This window comes from Paracoccidioides brasiliensis, assembly GCF_000150735.1.
Source record: "Paracoccidioides brasiliensis Pb18 unplaced genomic scaffold supercont2.2, whole genome shotgun sequence".
Classification (NCBI taxonomy): Eukaryota; Fungi; Ascomycota; class Eurotiomycetes; order Onygenales; family Ajellomycetaceae; genus Paracoccidioides; species Paracoccidioides brasiliensis.
Window position 1 is genome coordinate 2,767,629 of NW_011371359.1, and position 22,646 is coordinate 2,790,274.

At 42.9% G+C, this 22,646-nt stretch overlaps 5 protein-coding genes across 5 annotated transcripts; 4 read left to right on the plus strand and 1 right to left on the minus strand.

Moving 5' to 3' along the window:
- Nucleotides 1–1,917: 1,917 nt before the first annotated feature.
- Nucleotides 1,918–3,445, plus strand: PADG_02073 (uncharacterized protein; the record flags this gene model as incomplete). The annotated part of the gene is made up of 2 exons (XM_010759390.1): nt 1,918–2,071; nt 2,112–3,445. 2 exons carry the CDS (start codon nt 1,918–1,920, stop codon nt 3,443–3,445), a joined length of 1,488 nt encoding a protein of 495 aa, XP_010757692.1.
- Nucleotides 3,446–4,436: 991 nt separating this feature from the next.
- Nucleotides 4,437–7,027, plus strand: PADG_02074 (uncharacterized protein; the record flags this gene model as incomplete). Its single annotated transcript, XM_010758892.1, has 7 exons — nt 4,437–4,533; nt 4,659–4,710; nt 4,852–5,412; nt 5,522–5,562; nt 5,650–5,850; nt 5,904–6,054; nt 6,667–7,027. 7 exons carry the CDS (start codon nt 4,437–4,439, stop codon nt 7,025–7,027), a joined length of 1,464 nt encoding a protein of 487 aa, XP_010757194.1.
- Nucleotides 7,028–9,142: 2,115 nt separating this feature from the next.
- Nucleotides 9,143–9,677, minus strand: PADG_02075 (uncharacterized protein; the record flags this gene model as incomplete). The annotated part of the gene is made up of 2 exons (XM_010759391.1): nt 9,143–9,599; nt 9,661–9,677. The coding sequence occupies 2 exons, from the start codon at nt 9,675–9,677 to the stop codon at nt 9,143–9,145; spliced, it is 474 nt and encodes a 157-aa protein (XP_010757693.1).
- Nucleotides 9,678–12,613: 2,936 nt separating this feature from the next.
- Nucleotides 12,614–17,274, plus strand: PADG_02076 (uncharacterized protein; the record flags this gene model as incomplete). Its single annotated transcript, XM_010758893.1, has 3 exons — nt 12,614–16,771; nt 16,843–17,031; nt 17,110–17,274. 3 exons carry the CDS (start codon nt 12,614–12,616, stop codon nt 17,272–17,274), a joined length of 4,512 nt encoding a protein of 1,503 aa, XP_010757195.1.
- A 1,574-nt stretch (nt 17,275–18,848) lies between these two features.
- On the plus strand, nt 18,849–19,409 carry PADG_02077 (uncharacterized protein; the record flags this gene model as incomplete). Its single annotated transcript, XM_010759392.1, has 2 exons — nt 18,849–19,092; nt 19,189–19,409. The coding sequence occupies 2 exons, from the start codon at nt 18,849–18,851 to the stop codon at nt 19,407–19,409; spliced, it is 465 nt and encodes a 154-aa protein (XP_010757694.1).
- Nucleotides 19,410–22,646: the final 3,237 nt, after the last annotated feature.

The following is a 22,646-nucleotide window of genomic DNA, read 5'->3' on the forward strand; positions in this document are numbered from 1 at the left end:
GCAGAATAAGCTCAATATGATATATATTCATGAAATTCTGACTGAGTTCTTGACACTTTTAAGCTGTGAATTTTATCATCTTCTTCAATGCAGATTTACAAAAATAAGAATAATTTAAATCACATATTTATCTTTTTTTCTCAGTTATTCTCATCAAAGATAATTCAAAAGCTGAAATATTATATTAATATTATAGAAAATATCATATAAAGTATTAGAGATACTCTTAATTTAAAATCATTCATCTTGATATATTTTTTGAACAAGATATTCAAAGTAAGTCTAATTCACATAAAACTTAATAAGCAATAAATCATTGAATTAAAGAACTTTTTCAACATCAGTAAATACTGCAGAGCTGAAACAATTTATCATCAGATTCAAGTAGAAAGAGTTCTTACTATTAAAGATGTCAATAGAAAAATCAAATGATAAAAATAATAAAGCTGAAAAAGAGCAGAATAAGAAATGACAAAGACTTAAAGTTGATCTTATGAAAATTGATAATAACTCACTCACATCACTGACAGAAGAGAAATTAAATCAATTTAAAGATGACACACATACTGAGAATAATATAGATAATCTTTTTATTATAGATTAACTACTGATTGTTGATATAGAGTGCAATAATAAGAATATAATTCAAGATTTTTATCATTTTAATGTTTTTATTATTTTGATATGATGCACTCACATGAGATGTGAGTTATACAGTGGCACAATTAATCTATAACTAACTATCTAACTATCTGTAAAGGGTTAAGCTCTAAGAACTAGAGGCCAGTCCTCCTATATAACAAGGACGAATTGCTTGAGAAAGGGAAGAAAAGAATGAGACGAGAACTCGAGCTTAAGCAAGCTCGCGTAGCGTGATCACGTGCGCACGTGCAAACGATGGCTAGGCTGAGTCAGCCAGGGTTCAACCCCTTATACTATCTATCTAACTAGTTAGTTGTCTGCTATCTAACTAACTAATTATGCTTCTACACAACTCACATCTTGTGTGAGTGCATCACATCAAAATAATAAAAACATCAAAATGATAAAAATCTTGAATCACATTCTCATTATTGCACTCTATATCAACAATCAGTAGCTAATCTATAATAAAAAGATTATCTACATCATTCTCAATATGTGTGTCATCTTTAAATTGATTTAATTTCTCTTCTGTCAGTGATGTGAGTGAGTTATTATCAATTTTCATAAGATCAACTTTAAGTCTTTGTCATTTCTTATTCTGCTCTTTTTCAGCTTCATTATTTTTATCATTTTGATGTTTTTATCATTTTGGTATGGTACATGAGGTGTGGGTTGCGCAGCGGCACGATTAGTTAACTAACTTAGTTACCACTCTGTGGCTGCTGAGTCAGGTGTTAGTCAGGAGCAGCTGCGGAATAGTACTAACTAGTTAACGTTAGTTAGTTAGTTAGAAGCTAAGCTATTTCTATATACACTAATCACGTGCGACGGAGCGACTGCCCTGGCAACGCATGCCCGGCACAATGTGGCATGTATTGTAATTTGTAACTTGTAATTTTACCCGCACAAGCTCAGCATCACGTGATTTCCAGCCTGCTATTCCATTGGGGACACGGGCACCAGCCAATGAGCGAGCGGGCATTGACCCTGCTTCCCCCCACTTAGTAATTCATTACCTATTTCCATGGTATCCCAATCACAATGCGTGGAACGTTTCTCGGATTGAAAACTTGCGGCTTAGATGGCCCCCCTCCCAGCAAGAGAACAGCCGTCTCCCTTATCCCTCTCTCCCTATCCTCTCCCTCTCTATATCTAAACCCAACATCCTTTCCCACGGAGGGTATTCCCCAGCATCACGGCAATTCCTAATTTGAGTGAGCGGCCGCACAAAGACGAGAGAACCCATCGCGGCCGGCCTGCCTCTATAGCAAGATGCGCTCTTGCGGGTCCTCTGCTGCGTTGGAAAGCTCTGGCTTATTGGCTTCTCCCTCTCCGTCTTCTTCTCCCACTGCGGATGGTGCTGGCGCTGTTGCTGCTGGCTGCGGCCGTTATTACTCCCGAGCATACCAAGTCGTCGAGGCCCCTGGTGCGGTGCCCACATAGCAGCGCGCCTCTGGCCCCCTAAGCCCTCTTAAAATCTTCCCGTTCTCCCCGTTCCTCCCCCATTTCTGCCCACACTGCCCACACTGCCCACCGCCTGCGCCCACGTGGTCTCTCGTCCTGGCTTGCTGCCCTGGCTGCTCTCCCCAGCGCAGGCACACAGCTGAAGAACATGATAGCGTCATCTCCCACGTCGGCTGCGCTTCTGCGCACTGATTCTGCCCGTTCGCCTGCCAGTAGTAATATTGCCTTCCCTGCCTGCACTCATTACTACGGTACCACAACTTCCCCCCCGCCAACAAGCCACCATCATCCACATCTGCCTCCACCTCCTTCCCCAAGCATCTCACGGCCTCGACGCCCCTTGTCCGATCCTCAGCACAGTTTTGGCATCGAGGAAATACGATCCGCCTTGCGGAGGCAGACCGTGGACGTCGGGACTCAGTACTCGCCCCCCCCCACCCCGGCAAATAAACCTGCCCCTCCTCCCCCGCCCGTCTCAGCGGCTAACGAGACAAAATTCACCGATAATATCACCAATGCCCATTCGGGCCCACAGCAGGGCCAGGAGAGTATACCTCCCCAGACCGATTCGCAGATGCCATCGACGCTCGTTGGCTCGAAGCGCAACACCCCCGACACCGCCAGTCTTTATTCCACGGCCCGCGAAAACGCACAATCAATTGAACCAGACAGCCCCTCGGGATCCCTCTCGAAACGCCCACGGCCTGAAAAGCCAGCTGCAAAAGTCCTTCCGCGCCGCTATGAAGAAGTTAACCCCCGCGACCTTGTCGTGTTGATCTCCAGCATGCTGATGGAACTCATTCGCTTTAACGACCAAATCCCCCTGCGCGATGGGCGCCTCACTCGTTTCCATTCCCGTAGCCCCCCTCGGATCTCCGTGCAAGATTATCTCCAACGCTTGACGACACATGCCACCCTCTCCCCTCCCATCCTTCTAAGTATGGTTTTCTATATCGACCGACTCTGTGCGCTCTATCCGGCATTTACTGTCTCGACTCTCACTGTCCATCGATTTCTGATCAGCAGCGCAACTGTTGCCAGTAAAGGGCTCAGCGACAGCTTCTGGACAAACAAGACCTACGCAAGGGTTGGCGGGATCAGTGTGGCGGAGCTGGCGTTGCTGGAATTGGAGTTTCTGTGGCGGGTCGAGTGGCGTATCGTGCCGCAACCTGAAGTACTGGAGGACTATTATCGAAACCTTGTCGAGCGTTGCGACGAGTATGTCATCCTACCAGAAGAGGATGATGATAAAATCCATCCTACAGGGGGTGAAGCTGCCCCCGCTTCACATGTGGCTAATGGCGGAGAAGCTTCTTCTTCTACCATGCAACAATAACAAGGTAGCGGTTCAAAGGGCCCTCTTTCTTACTGCTATTCTATTCAACAACTATCAAACCTTCCTTCGCATGCTCGATCCATATTTCCCTTCTTGTTTCCGGTCTACTTACCGTCGACATCCCCCACCAATCCGGAGAAATCAACGACTGAGTTTGTATCTTCCAGAGGAGCAATCTTGATTGATATAGAGACCGGAACATGCCTTGTCCCCACTCTCCTATGAGAATGGCATCCGACTTGACGAAGCACATTCTAAATGTACCCCTTCTTTCCTGTTTGAATTATTTTTATTTTATTATATTTATTTTATTTTACTTTATTTTATTTTTACTTTCTTTTCCATTCGTATATCTCCCTTGCTTTTTATGCATTGTTTCTGTTCGTTCACCTTGGACTCTTATTAGAGGATTCTCTCTAGAAAGAAACGCATTTCGAAGGTTCGCAATGGTTCCATATGAGCATTTTCACTCTCGGCGCAAATGGTGTCCGGTTTCGGTGTTCTCCTCCTATGTCGATTCTGTTTTTTAAGGTTGGAGTACCCCCGTAGGTACTTTGGATTTGTCAAATTTGTATCTAAAATAAAGGCAAAAAGGAGAAATTAAACTACGTAAGATGTTTTTTGATATAACCTGCATTGTCTTAATTATAAATTATACTATAGATCTGCATTATCCTGTGAATTTTGGTTTGGTCCCCTCCCCTTTTTCCTCTGAGAGCTGTTAGACGTTTGGATCAAAAAGAGTGCGCATCACATGACTCCTTTGATCCGGTTAGAGAGTCCGCTTCATCTCGAAAATACATTGAAGCTTGGAGAGAAAACTAGATGAAGAGAATAATTTTCTCCCTGCTGAAAAAATGAATAACCCCCAAATTATATATCCGGTACTTTCTATTGAGTGTATTATATTGCTCCAAAGCAAGATCTACAGGGAGGATTAAAACGGCCTCGTTTAAAATCCCTCTGACATACGGTCACCGGCCCTGGTAAAATGGGATCGCTTGATCTCTTTGAAGATGCACAGCCGTTACGCGGCCATATCTCGTTATTAAAGACGGTGCAGGAGACTCGAACGGGAAAGGATACAGGTGAGGACTCTTATGTATTGTTTTTCTGCCCTGAGCCGATTAACGAATACCTGCGCTTCAATCAAGGGAACGACAGAGGATATAAGATCAAATTTGCTAAAACACTGCGCATTGTATGAAAATAGCGGAGGCGTACGTTGCGGAGATAAACGTCAAGTGTGCGAGCAAAGTGTTAAAGTTTGTATTTGCGATTCTTGTCTCCCTACATTTTTATAAATAATTTTAGGTGGATGGGGGTGGTAAGCAAAATACCACTATCCCCCTATATCTATCTTGTATGTTTGAGTTCTTGGACTAACATGTTCAAAATTTTAATAGGCTGCTGGACTCCAAGTTCCCCAAGGATCCATCTTTAAACCTGGCGCATCTGCGCCGTTTCATCAAGCCCGAGTTTCTACCGGATTACCTGAAAAGGGATGAGTCGCACCCAGCAGCGGAGCCAGGAGTGACGGCTGAATCCAAAGGCCCGCAAGCCATTTACATCCTCATCCCACCGCCATTGCCCGAGGTTTCCCTCCTGGAAACGCTCCTGGCCCCATACGCACCCGTCCCAACTTCCATAGACTCTTCGACCGCCTCCGACCAAGACGCGGTACCACCATCAACGCCCACACCAGCGTCCTCCCCGATCCAAATCCAAACAACGCACATCCCTCTCTCCCCACCAACGTCAGAAGAAGAATCAGCCACATGGTCCCAAACTCTCTGGCCAACCATTTTCAACCCCGCAGCTCACTCAATCACGCACTCGCCGTGCCCATGTGCTAATGCGCAGATCGTGAGCGCAGAGCGCACTCCTGCTCCTGCGAGATGTTCCCTGAAGCGAGCGACGGTCGTGGCCGGCTATCGGGCTGTGTGGTTGATCCGGCGCTGGCGGACGTGCGGAGTCGTCGGATAGCTTGCTGAGTTGTTGTTGTTGCGGGGGATGGGAGGTATTGGAACGGGGAAGGTGGGGAGGAGGGAGGATCATATAATCCTGACCGTGAAGGGCAGCCGGATCACCATGCGCTGATGCGCGCGATATCGCTGGTTGCTTATTAAACGTCTTACGGCTTCGACGTCGCCGACTGTTACGCCGTCGATAATCTACATCCCCAACGCCAACCCCACCACCAGCAACTATATCATCTCCTGCTCCTGCTCCTGCTCCTGCTCCTGCACCACCCGCTGAACCCTCCTCAATCTCCGAACCGCCGCCCAAAAAGCCCAAAACATCACCACCCCCCGACTCCCAATCCATCAAATCTACACAGCAACCGCTTCCACCACCCTCCCCCTTAGAATCCCACTTCCTCTCCCTCCCCAACATCCAAACTCGTGCACAAGGCGGTTACCTCTGCACCTCGCTAGACCTCTACATAACCCATGAGCCCTGCGTGTGCTGCGCGATGGGCATGCTGCTCTCGCGGTTCAGGGCTGTGGTGTATTTGCAGCCGGCGGGGGAAGGGAGGGTGGATGCGGCGCTGGATCCATATACGGGATATGGGTTGCATTGGAGGCAGGAGTTGAGGATGTGCCCAAGTATGCGCAAAGAATGCAGCGATTGCAACTGCATAACAAGGTTTCAAAAAAAAAAAAAAAAAAAACCTAGGTTAGAAATAGAGAGGGGGGTGTTTCATGCTTGAGAAACCCTATGGAATATGGAGAGGAGATCGACGATGGCTTTTACCATGTATGTATGGTTATTCGTGTATGTATGTATGTATGTATGTATGTATGTATGTATCATAACAATACAGGACATACCATACCCAAGGGCTTAGATTAGGAGTGGCTTTTCTCTATGATATATCTCGACGGTACACACTCATGGCACTGTCCATCGATTGGAGGAACTTATGACATAATACAAGGTTCATTCGCATAAAAGTAGACTATCTTTCCCTCGACAGGCCGTGACGAAGAGAAGGAATCCACACCAGAGAACATCTACTCTTATATTTGAATGGCCCGTCCCGCCATGGCAAAACACCAACAATCCAATCTCCGACATGCATCATTGCTGCGTGCAAAATAGACCACCTAGGAGATTCGAAATGGGTCAAATGGTAGCATCCATCTCCTCATGTCCTGAACAACTCTGTTCATTCCCTTACCTCCCGTTCAGTCTCAGCTAACCCACAAACCTTACAGCCCTCATGTCATGGCCCCTTCCAAACAATATGTATGTTCCCCTGCCCAATCCCCGGCGAAGGACGTGGCTGAATATGCGCCGGCGGGGATAGCCGTATTGTCCAGCGCTCTCCTTTCTTCCCCACCAGCAATGACGGGTACGAAGGACGTCGAAATAACAACCATTCTTTGCCACAAGTGTGTAGCGGAGTTCGACGTTTGCAATCTCGAGCATTGGGATCACCCATGGGTTGCTGGCGCCCAGATGGGATGGAATGCGATGAAGCCTTTATTGTTGCCTGCGTCTAGGAGATCTAGGTTTTGGTTTGAAGCAGGAAAAGTCACTATATTTATCATTTTTCGCGATAATATCAAGTTGTAAAGTAATTCAGAGAGGTGGAGAGGCATTTTTGTCCCTTACTGTCCTTGTTAGTTAGATCGGATCCAGTGTCGATTAATAACCCCTTGATGATGATGATGTCGTGCGCATCTGGGAGGGAAAGGGTTAATAGCGGACATGCCAAGCATTTTATGTAGGAGGGCGGAATTATCATCCGTCGTCTGAAATGAGATAGTAAAACAGGGAATTTCTTGGAGGACAATACGCGAGACGAATCTGAGTTTATCATCAAGGTAGCCATTAGTGAGGACATTGAAACATTCCTGGACCTGAGGGCACGTCCACACCCCTGGGCGAGGATTTATAACTGAAATCATTGATGTATGGTGGGTTATTAAAGCCAACTCCAAAAGCGCTCCTCCCTCTATATGTGGCAAAAGCTTTTGGCGCCAGAGTCGAGGAACCACTGAGTGAGCTCGGGCTCGTTATCTTCGATAACTTTGATCAAACTGATGCTTTGCATTTTGCACGTCTGATCGTCATCACCAAAGCCCTCGATAGAATTCGGGGGGCCTTTGCGGATCTCCAAATTTCCCATTTTGGCTGAGATGGCAAGGAGGCTCTATTAAACCTTCCCGCGGTAGGATCTGCGCCCATTCAAGAAGAAACTTGGCTACTGACAGAGAGGAATGTTTTCCGGCGCCTGTGGCAATTAGAAACAGAATATTGCCATGGAGCCCCCTTAATGTCGATCCTTTCCCCCGCAGCTTTCACTACAATCAATGGCGACGTTCATTATGGAATCAGATTAGCCCTCAGCAGCTCTCTTCAATATTGCATGCATCTCGGAACCAAAGTGCTTGTATAGTGGATCCGGATTAGCCTCTAATAGGAGACGAATAATCCCTTCACTTCTTGAGAAAACAACCAACCGAAGCGGGGAGGAATTAAGCTACCTGGTCTGACTTCGACAGAAGCTCCTCTCTCCAGCAATTGCCTCACCGGCTCGACTTTTTCTTTTTTTTTTCCTTCTCAGGGTCGTGACAAGTAGCAAGTTATTGTTTTTTCAATATAAAACAGATATTTGTTTCACAGAATCGGTAACAAGGATATTTGCGGCCTTTTTGGATATTTTCGAGAGGAAGTATTTGAGGAGGTATGAGCCCCGAACGGATACGCAGTTGCAAAACATCGCGGAATCGTAACGAAGGATGTTGACGTTTCGAGTCTCATTTCCATCATTTCAATCAATTTCACCGCTAGTGGTGCAGGTAGCAAAATTGAAACTATTAATTGAAGAGTAAGTTAGTATCAGCCTGTATCAAGGGCAATAAAAACTAGAGAATTCGGATCTCGGGGACCAAGGTTCTTTGCGATGGCTCAAATGAGCTCTCGTTGGAATATCAGATAATTGCGGAGCCACGTTACAGGCAACAGAATAAGAAACGAAGAGAAATATGCACTGGCATGCGTACAAATTGACCCCACGCGGATTGAAGTAAGAAAACAGGACAAATGTGTCTGAACAAGATTATGAGCGTATGATGTGTAGTTGGGAGTAAGTTAAAGGAAAAGCAGAGCTGCACTGGACTCTAGGAGTTGACAAACTAAGTTAGCTAGTTAGTAGTAACTAGTTAACCACATGCGAGGACTCATCATTAGGCAGATATGACGCCAAGTGGCTGAATCACAGGTATGTCAGGCAATGACACTCCGAAATCCACTCTTCAACAACAAGACATAGAACAACAAGAAACAAATCAAATCTCACCCTGCTCTCCAATCCCAAGTTTATGATGTATGAGCTGAGAATCATATACATTATAATATGGTAGTAGAGAAATCCACCCCTTCCATACCTAAAAGGAACCTCGCCTCCAGGCAGAAAGAATAACGCGCCATTGAGAAGCATGTTCAAACTAGCTTTTCTGATGAATAGAGATGCCATATTGTTAGTAAGAAATTGGGTGGTGTATATACAATATCATATAAAGTGAAATATATCCAAAAACTTTCTTCAAAGTCAGAATTAAAGCGCTCGACTCGGAATTTCGATAGTCATGCACATAAAGCCCAACAAAAAATATAAAATATAAAATATAAGAGGAGAAAGTAAAGACATGCCCTCTTCCTTTTATAACGTAGGAAATTCGTTATTCAAAGCCTGATCTTGACCTCAACGCATGGTAAGGTCCATTCTCTCCGCCCGAGAAGGCTTCGTAACCATTCCAGACCCATTCCCGTCCATTCAAGGTGCGCCTTGTCCACCAGGGTGCCATTAAAAGATAACTGTTTCTTCATTTCATCGATTGCAGCGCCAGCTAACGCCATAGCCGTCGTGTTAACCGTCTCCAGCACATATTCGGCTAGCACAGGAGCCGCATGGTCTGGGGCTGTCTGCAATGGGGAAGCCGGGGCAGCGAAGCGGGGAGCAAACCAATCACCTCGAAAGTCAAAGAAGCAACGATCCGACCAGTGGCATGAGGAGAGGAAGAGGATCAGAAGTAGGGCGGAACAGTAGATGCATGGCCTGTGGAGAAGGTAGGTGAGGGTGATGAAGGATAGGATAAATAGGGGGCTGGCGTTGGTAGGGATGAAAAGGAGAGGCAGCCAGCTGGGCAGTATATCCATCAGCAATATTTCTTTTCTGTGATTACTGGGGACATCGTATCTACCTTCTGAGACAGAACATTGTGCTAGTATGATGTATGTTGTATGTCGCGTGTCGCAGATTTAGCAAGATCAGTAGACCAATGAACAACTACCAAACGGGCGGTTCAACAGTGTTGGTCTCAGTAGAAATATGTATCAGAGATGGCATAGAGTGCGTGTATCAGGGAGGGAGGCGACCATCGTAGCGCAACTAATGCCCCAACATGCTAATTTTCCCACCGGATTATTTCTCGATACAGGGGATCTCAAGGGTTCTCAAGGGTTTTTTGAGGGAGGGGAAATTCAAAGCGGTTCCAAGTACCTCAAGCAGTTGATGGCTGAGACTTCATTCCTTAGTAATCCACTGGGCGAAAAAATACGTCTGAGGACAAAGGCAGACAAACAGAGCAAACAAGCAAATAGAGTAAAAGGGCTAACTCTTAGCTAAACGAAATTCCGGATCAACCCAAATTTACTCAAAGGCGTATCATTTCAATTGCAATTGTCAACAGCAACCAAAAGTAATTCTACTAAAAATTAAAGTATACTAGGGCTAGGACATTCTTCTCGTATGTTTAATAGCTTCGCAGTTGCTATCTCTATGAAGCTTATAATTTTGACTGTAAAATAGAAGATTTATATTTATATAATAAATTAATAATATTTTTAGTTAATTATATGAAAAAGAGTAATAAATATTAATTTTTTTAAATAAAATTTGTTATTATAAATTCTATTTTTTATAATTATAATAATTATTATTTTATATTTATATAAGTTAAAAACTTTAATTAAATTTATTTATTTTCTATATTATTAAAAAATATTTTTTTTATTTTGCTTTAAAAATACTCTTAATTAAAACTTTTATTAAAATTAATTAGTCTTTTAACTTTTAAAAAAGTAAATAATTATTAATACTTTTTATTATAAATCTATAATATTTAATCTAAATAGTATAAAAACTGAAAATATAAAAGACTAATTTTTAAAAAATTTTTAAAAATTTTTAAAATATTTTTATCTACTCATTGCTAAAAATTTATATATTTTATCTCATATAAAATCTTTTTTAATTTTAATTTTCTTTTAATATTTCTAAGTATCTTCTCAAATTATTTTTATTAAATTTTATTTATATATAATAGAAAAAAATTTATAAAGAGTAAAGAGTATATAATTTAAAGTCTATATATTTAATCTTTATAAAATATAAATTTAAAATTAAAACTAACTAAATATAACTAAAAATAGAAATAAGCTAAAATAAAGTATATACTTATAAAATATATTATAAAATTGAGCTTTAACTAATTTTTTAATAAATTCAATAAAACTTATTTAAAATTTATAGTTAAATTTAATTAAGTTTTTAACTAAATTTAATTATTATTGTTAATATTTTAAATATATATAATTAATAATAATATTATTATTATTATTATTATTATTATTATTATTTAAAAAAAAATTAATAAGTTTTAATATTTTAATCTTATTTATAATAAAAATTTATTTATTTATTTTAAAAAATAATTAATTATAATAAAAAAAATTTATTTTTTTAATTTTATAAATTTAAAAAGGTTTATAATAATAAAATTAATAAATAGATTTATTAATAAATTTTTCAATATTAGTAGTAGTAATAATCTATTAAATTATTTTTATTTAAGTATATTTATATTTTGATATTTATTCTTAATTTATTTTAAATATATTTAAATACAATTAATTTTTTAATTTTTTAATTTTTAAAATATTTAGAATAAAAATTATTATAATATATTTTTAATTATTTTTAATATATTACTTTAATAATAATAATAAAAGTTTATAATTATTTAATTATTAATAATTTAAATCTATAAAGATATTTTTTATTTTAAAAGTTTTATTAATTAAGTTTAATTTAAATTTTCTTTTTTTAATTTTTTTTATTTAAGTTATAATTAAGATATTTCTGTTCTATAACTTTTTAATAAAATTAAAAAATTATATAATTAAAATTTTATAACTAGTTAACTAGTTAACTAGTTAAATTTTTCATATTTTATAAGTTGTATTATAACAAAATATAATATAAAAAGTTCATATTCTTTAATATCAACTTCAGCTTGAGATCTGAGAACTTTATCTTCACTATGTAAATGCTGTGAAGAATTTTTTTCTACTGATAAATCTTTTATGTCAGTTGAAATAATATATCATAGATATCACCTTCTGACATATTCGTCTCATACTGAATTGATAGAAGAGAGAATCAAAGTCAGTGAGTAATATAGCATCAGTGAATATCTGCTTCAACTTTTCGAATGTCATTGCTGTCTTCATCTATGAATATGATAGTGAGATACACACTGATACAGCCAAGCTTACTAGCGCAGAAAGGGGGTTGGCAGGATCTTTTGATCCACACCTTGATAATTACGGTAATATCTTAACTAGCTATAAACCGTAGTTGTGGCTGAGAGGTCCATCTACCACATTGAGTCTGAAAAAAAAATCAATGCATAATTTAGTAAAGCAATGAGGAAATGACCTCGATCTTAGAATTCTACGTTCCTGATTGAAGGCTTGATTGCCAATTGTTGTTGACATATTGAACAAGGTTGATGAACGCGGTGCATGGCTGCAATTAGTTACTTACTTCCAATGCGGAGCCTAGCCGAGTTGCAAACTACAAAGATCGGAGGCACGTGACTAACCCCTTCAAGCGTCGTCATGATAGTATCCTTAGTCACCCGCCCATTCACTACCGATTCCACCAAAGTTCAAAATAACTTCAACCTCATTATCTGTTGCTTTTTTGCTCTTTTAATTCCTTCCTCTTCCACCACCCTCCTTTCATCCTTGTTTTCTCATCTTTCATCGGTTCTCTGGAGTTGTATTTGCTCTTTCTCCTCTCTTACTGTCCTTTTTAGGCTTTGTTTTCACGCGTCCTGGAGCTCACCTATTCAGGTGATTGAGGCAGAAATGTCCACTCCGGCTGAACTCCAGGCCCTGTTTGCCAACATCAAACCAAGGCATTCGCCAAATACTGCATCCAATACTCTGGCCCCTGAGGCTCAGAGCCGTCGTCAGAATGGCTCCCCATCTGGTGAATACTCATTTTCATCTTCAGCCGGTTTGTTCCAAGCTACTGTGTCCTCGCCTCTTTACAGTCCTCAGTATGCCGGAACTCCTCTTCATAGTTCGGACGTTCTCGGCCCCAACGTTCATACGCCACGTACCAGCCACATACCACAGCAGACTCCGAACGTGGATCGCACTTCCAATTTGTTGAACTTGCTCAAGTTCAGTTCGACTTCCCAGAGTCCATCCCCTCCAAAGCAGCCACAGGACGAGCCGTCCGCAGCGAAGGGGTCACAAGGTGAGGGGCCTGTTGGTACGACCCAAACTAGCCATAGAAGAGGCCTATCTGCTTCTGATATTGTGGCCTCGTTCATGGGGAAACCAACTACTTCATCCTCTGCTGCCTCTGGGTTGTTATCCGATGGTCACGGTGGCGGACAACCCTCTGAACGGCCCACCACCGCTTCCCCGTCCGCTGATAATGCTCAAATTATGCTGTTGAAGCTATTGAATCGTCCGAAACCGCAAACGTCTCAACCGGAGGAGCAAGTGGCAGCTACTGTTGGTGCGAAATCGCCTGAGGTTGCAAATCCTCCCCGAGAACGTTCTGCTGATGCAGGCGTCACACCACTTTCGGGGCGTGGACCGTCCCCAATGAGACTGTTTGGGACTGATGAGAGTCAAGAAACCACCCCTTTTGAGCCACCGATTCAGCAACAACCGAAGGAATCGATCTTCACCTATGTTAATCCATTCGAACAACTTGCGGCGGCATCTCCCCGCAACCGAACTCCACAGGGAAATGAGTCACGAGGATATACTAATACTGACACTGTTGCTGATACCTCCAGCAAGGAAAACGGGTCACAAAGCCTCAGCAGGACCAATGGCCAGCGAAAACGGCCAGAACCCTCCGAGGACATTGATCCATCATCGTTGCCTTTGGAATCAGGTGAGAATATGTCGGTTTCGGGGGCACAAGAATCCCAGGGTCCTGATCAGAAAAAGATGAAGATAAAACGAGAATCAGTTCCTGATGCGCTTGGAGAAATTGCTGGGCAGGTTGACAAAGAAGTGGAGGATGCCTTGGCAAGGGCCACTCTGGACGAGTCCATTCACGTTAAACAAGAATCTGAGGGAGAAAATACAAAGGAAATTTTGAACTCTCTAGTAGATAAACTGGAAAAGACCGCAATTACTGTGCAGGAAGAGTTGGAAAAAGATATCAGTGTTGAAATTACCCCTAAGAGCTCACCTCCAGTTGTCCCAGATGTAAAGGAGTCTCCTGATGATACCAACAATGCCGTTGTTGACTCGTGGGAGTCCGAAACAGGTCGCGTTGTCCCTGTGTACAACTTTCCATTGAAGCCCTTCATGTCCATCACCTGGAAGGGGAATACAGTAAAGCACTCTTCCCTTCGGGCTGACGGAATAATGGACATTGCCCGTCTCAGGAAGGACTTCGACCAGTTGGACCGTTCACTTACATCAGCTACCTCCGAATACATCGTATACGCATTGGCTAAGAGTGGTGGCATGAGAATAGTTCGACAAGATGACGGTCAGGATAGACAGGTGTTTCGATCTACCAATGATCGGATTTTCAATGTAACTCTATCTACTACCGCAGCCGGCTCCTCATCGACCAAGGAACAAGCTGTTATTGGGATCGGTGTCAGTGGCGCAGTCTACTGGGCGACCATTTCCAAGGCAGACAACGATCTCTTTGATAAGGATGCCCCCGAAAGTGACAGCTTAATTTTTCCGCCATTCCCCGCCTCGGATGATAATACGTCTGGAGGCCAGCTGAAAACGCGGGCTAGACGGAGCTCACGTCATCCTGAATTCTTCGCGATCGGTCGTGGCAAGTCTATTCACATCGTATGGCCGCATTCCGCTATGTCTCCAAAGTATGGGGTGACGAAAACCCAGCGCGAAGTTGACACGGAAAAGTTTTTCAAAGAAAAGTCTTTGAAGATCGCTACAGGCAAGGCTGGTAAAGACTTCATATTCAGCGATGATGACACGGTTATTGTCTCTCTTGACAAAACTGGCAGGATGAGATTCTGGGACATTCGTGAGGTGGGGGACTTCCCTAATGCTGGCACTTCGAAGGTGTCGACAGACATTCGAATCCCACTTTTGACTCTTGTGACTGGCTCGCCTACGGAGAAGTCTTGGCCTACTTCTGTTTTATTCATCGATAAACTGCGGCCATACGTGAAAGCATCTGCCCTTCGCTATGTTCTTGTTGGTTTAAAACAGAATCACACGCTGCAGCTCTGGGATATTGGGCTGGGCAAGGCTGTGCAAGAATTGAACTTCCCTCACGATAATGAATCCGATGCTATATGCAGTGTTGCATACCATCCTAGTTCTGGAATTGTTGTTGTTGGCCACCCTACGCGTAATTCTATATATTTCGTGCACTTGTCTGCACCGAGATACTCCCTACCTCCGATGTCGCAAGGCACGTATATTCAGCGAGTAGCCGAAAAGGACGAAAGACTTCCAAAACCGGAGTCAACAGCTTGTATGAGTGGAATCCGCGAGCTGTCCTTTGGCAGCAAGGGGCAGCTGCGAAGCCTTGAGCTACTGCCTCTCAACCGGCCGTCCGTTTCGCAACGTAGTGTTGATGAAGAGGCAGGGCTATTCGAGTTGTACGTTATGCATTCTCTAGGAGTCACATGTCTTAATATTAAGAAGTCAGACCTTGGATGGAGCAATGACAACAAAATCCTTGATCCCGTTAATGCTTTGCAGAACGGTTTCATAGATGTCAATGCCCTGCAGACGTTCCCTGCTCCAGTCGATGAACAGTCGGTAAACGGAGATGTAGCCCTAAAGGGTGCTCCGAAAGCAAAGGAACCCGTTAAGAAAGCTGCTGGTCTCTCTGCAGAATCTGTTACTGGGGTTGAATCCTCCCGTAACCAGTCCCCCTCGAAACAATCGCCGAAGAAGAAGACAGGTGACTCAGTATCTACTTCCGATCAACATGATCAAGTGATTACTTCTACAGATAAGGGCGATAGAAGGCGGAAGAAGAAAAACGATAGTGTGAAAACAAAGGAAACCCTAAGTAGAGATGTTAATCAGTGCCAGCCAGAAATTCCTCAGCTTGTGCCGGTAGTTGAGACTCCTATTGCGCTCCCTCAGATTTCTGCCGATTCTAGCGCTGTGGAAGCAACTAACCTAGGCGTGTCGTTTGACTTCCTAAACCGGGAGGTAAAGAAGATCGAGAAAGCTGTTTCTGCCGAATTTACGAAGTGCCTTGGTCGTGAGATGGATTCCTTGTATGCTCGCTTTGATCAGGATCGTCGTACGCAAGACCAGGCCGCTAATGCGAAGCAAGATGCAGTTTTGCGGCTTGTCTCGTCAACCCTCTCTGACAATGTGGAGAAGAATTTGTCCCGCATTATTGCCAACAATGTCCAGACGATGGTTGTACCAACACTTCTTGAAACGACGATCAAGTCTATGGACCAGCAAATAAAGGAGGGGCTCGGCCGACAGCTTGATTTTGTGGTTCCACATGCTATGAAAGAACTTCTCCCAGCAGCTGTACAGAAAACGGTCCTGAATGAAAATGTACTGAGTCGCATTTCTGATTTGATTTCTGCATCCGTTTCAACCCGTGTGGAGAGAGACATTTCTAGGGTTCTTCATGAAAAGATAATTCCATCATTTAGAGAAGAATCAATTCAGCAAGCGAGATTGACGACCAAGGAAGTTGAGAGACAATTTGTCGCTCAGCTACACCAGTATGAGTTGCGACAACAGCAGGATAGCACCAAAATCGATCAGCTTACAACCCTTGTTCGCTCCCTGTCCGAGACTGTTTCAGTCATGGCAGCTGCTCAATCTCAATTCCAAAGTGAAATCTTAGAGCTCAATCGTCAGGTTGGAGCAAAGGCGGCGTCACCCCAAAAATCTTCCGGCCCAACTACGGTTGGAAGCAAGGTTCCACCCGCTCAAGCAGAATCGACCCCAGAACAGATCGAGCTAGAGGAAATCCGTAACCTTATGAATAGCGCAAGATACGAGGAAGGGTCTATTAGAGTATGTTACCAACTCGTCTTTTTGATAGTTCACAACGTTTTCCAGTCCTCTAATAGGTTATGTCAATTCAGTGGATTCAATCACCCCATCAAGCAGACCTTTTCAACAACCTGTTTGTCAACTTTGATCCCTCATATCTTGCCAAACTCTCACCGCTTGTAGTTCTTTCTGTCAGCGCCGCCGTGACATCGTCTCTTGAAACAAACGTGATGGATCGTCTCAATTGGCTTGAACTTGTTTTCCAGACTGTTAATATCAAGGTAATTCTACCATTTCTTACAAATCCGCGATTACAAAGCGAACGTGTTCCGTGTTGCTAACACAATGTTGCTACGTAGGATCCCGAGATCTATGAAGTCGCACCGAAAATCATGGATGTTCTTATCCAACGCCTTGAAGCTCTTTATATGGCTATTGCAGAGAACACTCCGCATGATCCCGTCCTCCGCCGGATTCCTCGTTTAACCCGATGGGCCAGGGACCTCCAAGCACACAACCAGTGAATTCAGGTTGAAGAAGCTTATAACAGCATTCTTGAAACTCCGGCTCTCTGATTCAATTTAAATTATCTTATTAGTTGTTGAGACCCCACAGTTTTCCAATTGATCGTCACTGAATCGCAAGTCTAATATAACCAATAAATTGCATGGTCTGCTTAATCGGATTTTTCTTTTCCGGAAACAGAAACGTGCAAATTGGCAGGATAATAAATACAACTGTCGAGCGCCAGCAAACCCGGCACATCAGCTCCTACGATCTTAATATATCTTGCTAGCCCTTTTGTGGATTCTGCTGACCTGCGCTACTTTCGCAGAATCCTGTCTTGTTTGTTGTCTCTGGGTGATCCGACGTCGCCCTTGAAGTGTGTCACGCTTGTATCTTAATTTCCCGGCCCCGTTTCCCCGAACTGCCTTCTACCCTCCTAATGCCTTTCATCAAGCTTAGTTTACATCAAACCATCTGAAAACGCACCTATTTCTTCCACTTCTTTCTTATTCATGCTGTACATTGAAATCCGTGTACTTTAGCGATGAAAAAGAGGATGGCGGAGTTACATAGGGAAACCCTTTTGTTTACTTTAGATTATCTAAAATTTCCTTATTTTGTATCAATGTCGGTGGTTACTGGCTAGTTGGGCTTGATTTGGGACTGATATTGGTGGAACTGAGATAATGGCTAAACGAGATGTTCAAAAGGACCTTTGATCTGATGGATTGATGCATTGCGAAGAATCATTTTGCAGCGTGCTGCTAATTTCTTTTTCAATTTATCATATCTCTCTTTCTCTTCTTTCGGAAGAGAAATATCCCAAAAAAAAAAAACAAAAATGAGAAATAGAAGTGCAAATGATTATTTTTCTCTGCGGGTTCAACTCCGGTGTTTTTATTTTATCCGTCACACATGTTTCTTGCTTTGATGGGCTGTCGCTCATTTATGATTATCCTAGGTTAATGTCATCACTTCAAATTTGGCTTTGAAAAGCCTTGAAGAGAATCTGCATATTAGTTAGTCCCTGGATAATAAAATAAGCTTATACCCTATGTTGGTGTCACAGTCATCGAGATTAGACCCAACGGAATGGGTTTGATTTGGTGAAAGAAGGACGCTTCAATGTCTTGAAGAAATAACTATTACCGCAAGGAAAATACGAGGAATGACTCAGGAGGCGCCCGATCCCAATCCTCAGCGGCGATCCTGATTGGCAAATCCCCATGCAGACGGCCAATCATCAAGGCACAGCTGGAAATATTGTTTGGGGGAGGGTATATTGTCAGTCCAAGGATACAGATAATCTCTCCTGACAGCTCTGAGAGCGGCTCATCTAGACAGGACTAATACATTAAATCTAGACTCAACTCATCCAAGCTTACAGCTATCACTAACAGAACTATTAACCCATTCATGCGGTGCAGGCAGTGAGTGTGAAAGCAGCTTATATAACAGCTTCCCAACCTCACTTTCAAAACAAACACTACGTCGACATCAACTCCCAATACCCGTCATCCCATCTCCAACCTCTATACCCCATATAATAACAAAATAACAAAACAAAATCCAACCAACAAAATAAATAACAATGGGTCTTTCCCATATCGGCTTCTGCGTGCCTGCAGCCCGTTTCGACGAAGTTGTCGCCTTCTACAAAGCCGCCCTGGCTCCACTGGGATATAAAGAGCACATGCGGCCTGTGGAAAACGTCGTGGGCTTAGGGGTGTATTATCCTGACTTCTGGATCACGGGCGTTAAAGCAGAAGACTATAATCGAGAAGAAGATGGCGATATGTCAATGAAGCCGGCTCATGTTGCGTTTGATACCAATAGTACGTAGTTATACGATCTTGCTCCGTTTCCACATACATATATGTGTATAATAAATGCATTTCCCCTGAAACCCCATGCTCACCATCGCCGCTCAGACCGTGCCTTCGTCCACGCTTTTCACACTGCGGCTCTAGAGGCTGGTGGAAAATGTAATGGTCCGCCTGGGCCACGCCCGCAGTATCACAAACTTTACTACGCCTCGTTCGTGTTGGATCCGGTGGGCAATAATATCGAGGCTGTGTGCATGTGGCCTGCCTGGACGCATTGGCGGTATTGGGCTGGGAGTGGCGTTTTCAGTAAGAAGAAGGGGGATTGAGAGATTGGGGCGGAGGCAAAGAGGGGTTTTGGCAGGACGAGAAGTTCGTCTCCGATTAGGGGCGGGGTGGGGCTGGTGGAAGTGATTTTCAGAGGCTTTGATGTATGTCACGTATGTGCGCATTATGTTATTGATACGACTTGTGTATACTTATATTTTAAAAAATGCTGAATGAACGCATTGACTGGTTCCATTGTTAACTATAGTCTATTTCAAATATATTTGGTCGCTGGAATTTTAAGGTGGGAGTGTAGGATCATGATATAGGATGTAAGATAGATCCATGGTCTTCTGCTTTACTCGGTCCAGGTGTTGCAATGATAGACCGAGGATATCTGCTGTGGCAGAACGGGATTATATCCTCTCAATAGAGCATAACACGAAAGCATCTCTAAAGCTTTCGTCTCGCATCGAAAAAACTCACTCATTCCCCACCCTACCTCTGAATTCATCCATTTTCCCTCTTTGCTGGCCTGTGAACAAGAGGAAAACTGTGATGCTGCTGTAGTTAAGTGTTGCGGTTTTACAGAGTTCACTTTGTGCAGATTGATTTCTCTTCCACCGGCCCCTTTCCAATTCCCTTCAAAGCTGGACCATCAAATCTCTTCATCCAACGTAACTGGGTCACCTCAGCCATGTCTACGAGCTTGTCCGGTTCATATTCCAACATAGCTCTCAACAGCATATGTCAACATGAAGCCTCAACAGGATCCGTTTCGCGAGGCCGGAAATATACTGGATATTCTTTCCCTCAAAGTTCTAGGCCGTATCGCCCACGCCAATTCATCGGTATTTCGTCAGTGGCTCTGACAAGCTACCATCTTCCTGGCGTCGTAAGATATCATCATCACTCTCGTTTTCCCTCTTCTCGAATGAGCGGAGTGACAAGTGTCCGAGACGATGTATGATATTCAAGAAAATATCATCCCCACTGGTAAATTGTTTTTGAAATAAATCATGACCACAGAGAAGATAGTATGCGGTCGAAGCGCCCATCCACATGTCCTTTTGAAGCCCATGAGGAGTTGGATGGGGAATGTTGTCGGAATATAATCCAGCCCATGAAGGAATTGGGCTGTAATCGCCCTTACTTTTCAGGGCCTCCAGAATGTCGCCACAAGACAGCCAGCCGTCTCTATCACAATACACAGGTGTTCCCCGTTGGGTCCATCAATGGTACATACATCCAAATAAAATGGGATATAATGGTGTCCCTTGTCATTTGGGTTGCCAGCCCCCAACAGTTCGAAAGCACGGATCTCATTGGTAAAATGGCTGGACAGTAACTACTTCGTCATTATTATCTTCGAGGAGCCTGGGATCGCACGACCTCGCCGTTCTGGGGGGTTTTCAGTATTGCTGCTAAGCCGTGCGATATTTAATTTTGCGGTAAATATCATTCTCATATTAAGCAAAACACCGAAAAACCTGATATAAATACAAATACGACACGGGTTTTTGAGAAGCAGGAGCTTCATATTCGGAAAAGAGCGATTTTATTTATAACAACCCAAAAAAAAAAAAAAAAAAAAAAAAAAAAAAACCTCTTTATTGCTAAGAGTTGGTTAGTTGGTCAGTTACCAGTACGTTGAATATTCCAAGGCCCATTTTCTGTACAGACTGGGTGAGTTGTTACGAAGATATTCGAAACAAGAGAAAGAAAATACTGAAGCTGCGGGAGAAGCCAGTTTTTATTCGAGATATAGGGTGAGCGTGGAATTCGTGGTTAACTTGGTTATTTGACTCAATCTCAATGGCGGAGAATTAGCCCTAATGCTGGCAAATACTTCCCTTGATCCTCCAATTTCCTGAACAGGGCTTCTTCCTCTTTAAATGGACCCTTGAATCTTCCCCTCCGGGATCCAAAATTTGACTTTAGAGCGGTGGCTCGCTTTCACAGCTCGTTGCTCTCCCTTCGACATGCGGACTGCTTCGCTAAGGGGGAGGTTTCATGCTCAGCTTATTCTGTCATCCTGAAAGGATCCAAATCCCCATTGAACGACGCATTACTGGCAGTCAATGCAAGTCAAAACTAGCTCAAATATCCACCATGCTGTTTTCTGAGAATGAGAATGGAGAAAAAGTGCCCAAGGTGTGTGTGTGACGACACTTCTCAAGAATGCCGTAGCCGTACAAAATGGATCTGTACAACTCACCTGGGGAGACACTGCAGATCCTGTTCTGTATGAATCATGCTATATACTTTTCTTTGTTCTGGAAGCTCTATATCCATGGAATCACATTTATATTTGTCTAAGATGATCCACCAAAATCACATCGCGAAGCCGAAAGATATATGAGGTGAGAGGGAAAATATGCCAAATCCCAGAACGAATCAGATAATTACCCTGACAGCAGCAACTAATATCTTGTTGACAATCTGGTAACTTGAAGCCTCATAATCTTTGTAAATAGGGAGGTAAAGATAAGAACAAAACAACGTTTTATTTCCCTCACGAGGTCTGACCACCATTCCCATTATCCTCTCATTTATAATTATCATTGTAAGAACAAAAAAAAAAAAATATAATGTGCCGCATCGTCCGGGGATCCGAAAAGGAAGGGAAAATTGTACAATGAAGAATTGTAGAAGAAAGACGATAAGTATGTCATGTATGTATGTAGGCAGGTAGGCAGGTAGGTAGAGAAGCAGAAACGGTCGGAGTGTAGTCGGTTAGTTAGTGGATAGCAGTCAGGGAGACAAAATATGAAGTGCAAAGAATAAGGACAGAAAAGACGGCGTTAAATGTTAGGGGACGGAGGAAAACGTGTATACATATTCAAGGGGTGGGGTGGGGATATCTTTTAAACATCAAGGAGTAGAAGATTAAGCAGTAAAAACCAAGACAAAGAAACAAAAACAGATAAACAGCAAAAACGGTATGGATATGCCATATCATACCAAGGCATAGTACGATGGAGAGAAGAAAACGGAATATCATAGAAAAAAAATGAAAACACAAACAGAAGAGGGGACAAAACTGGGAGGGGGAAGGGGAGGACAGTCCAGAGGCATGGAAGGACGGGGTATCCAGAGTTCGGTTATTCAGGAATATCGCGAAAGAAGATCAAGAGACGGCTTCCACAGCTATAGCGAAAAACGCTAAGAACGGAATGCGTAGGATCGAACGATAGTGGAATGGGGCGAAACTAAGAAGTATCCGGGATGAAGCAAGCAAGCATAAAACCGCATGATCAAGTAAATCTTTTGAGTATATCAGAACAACCAAATATCTC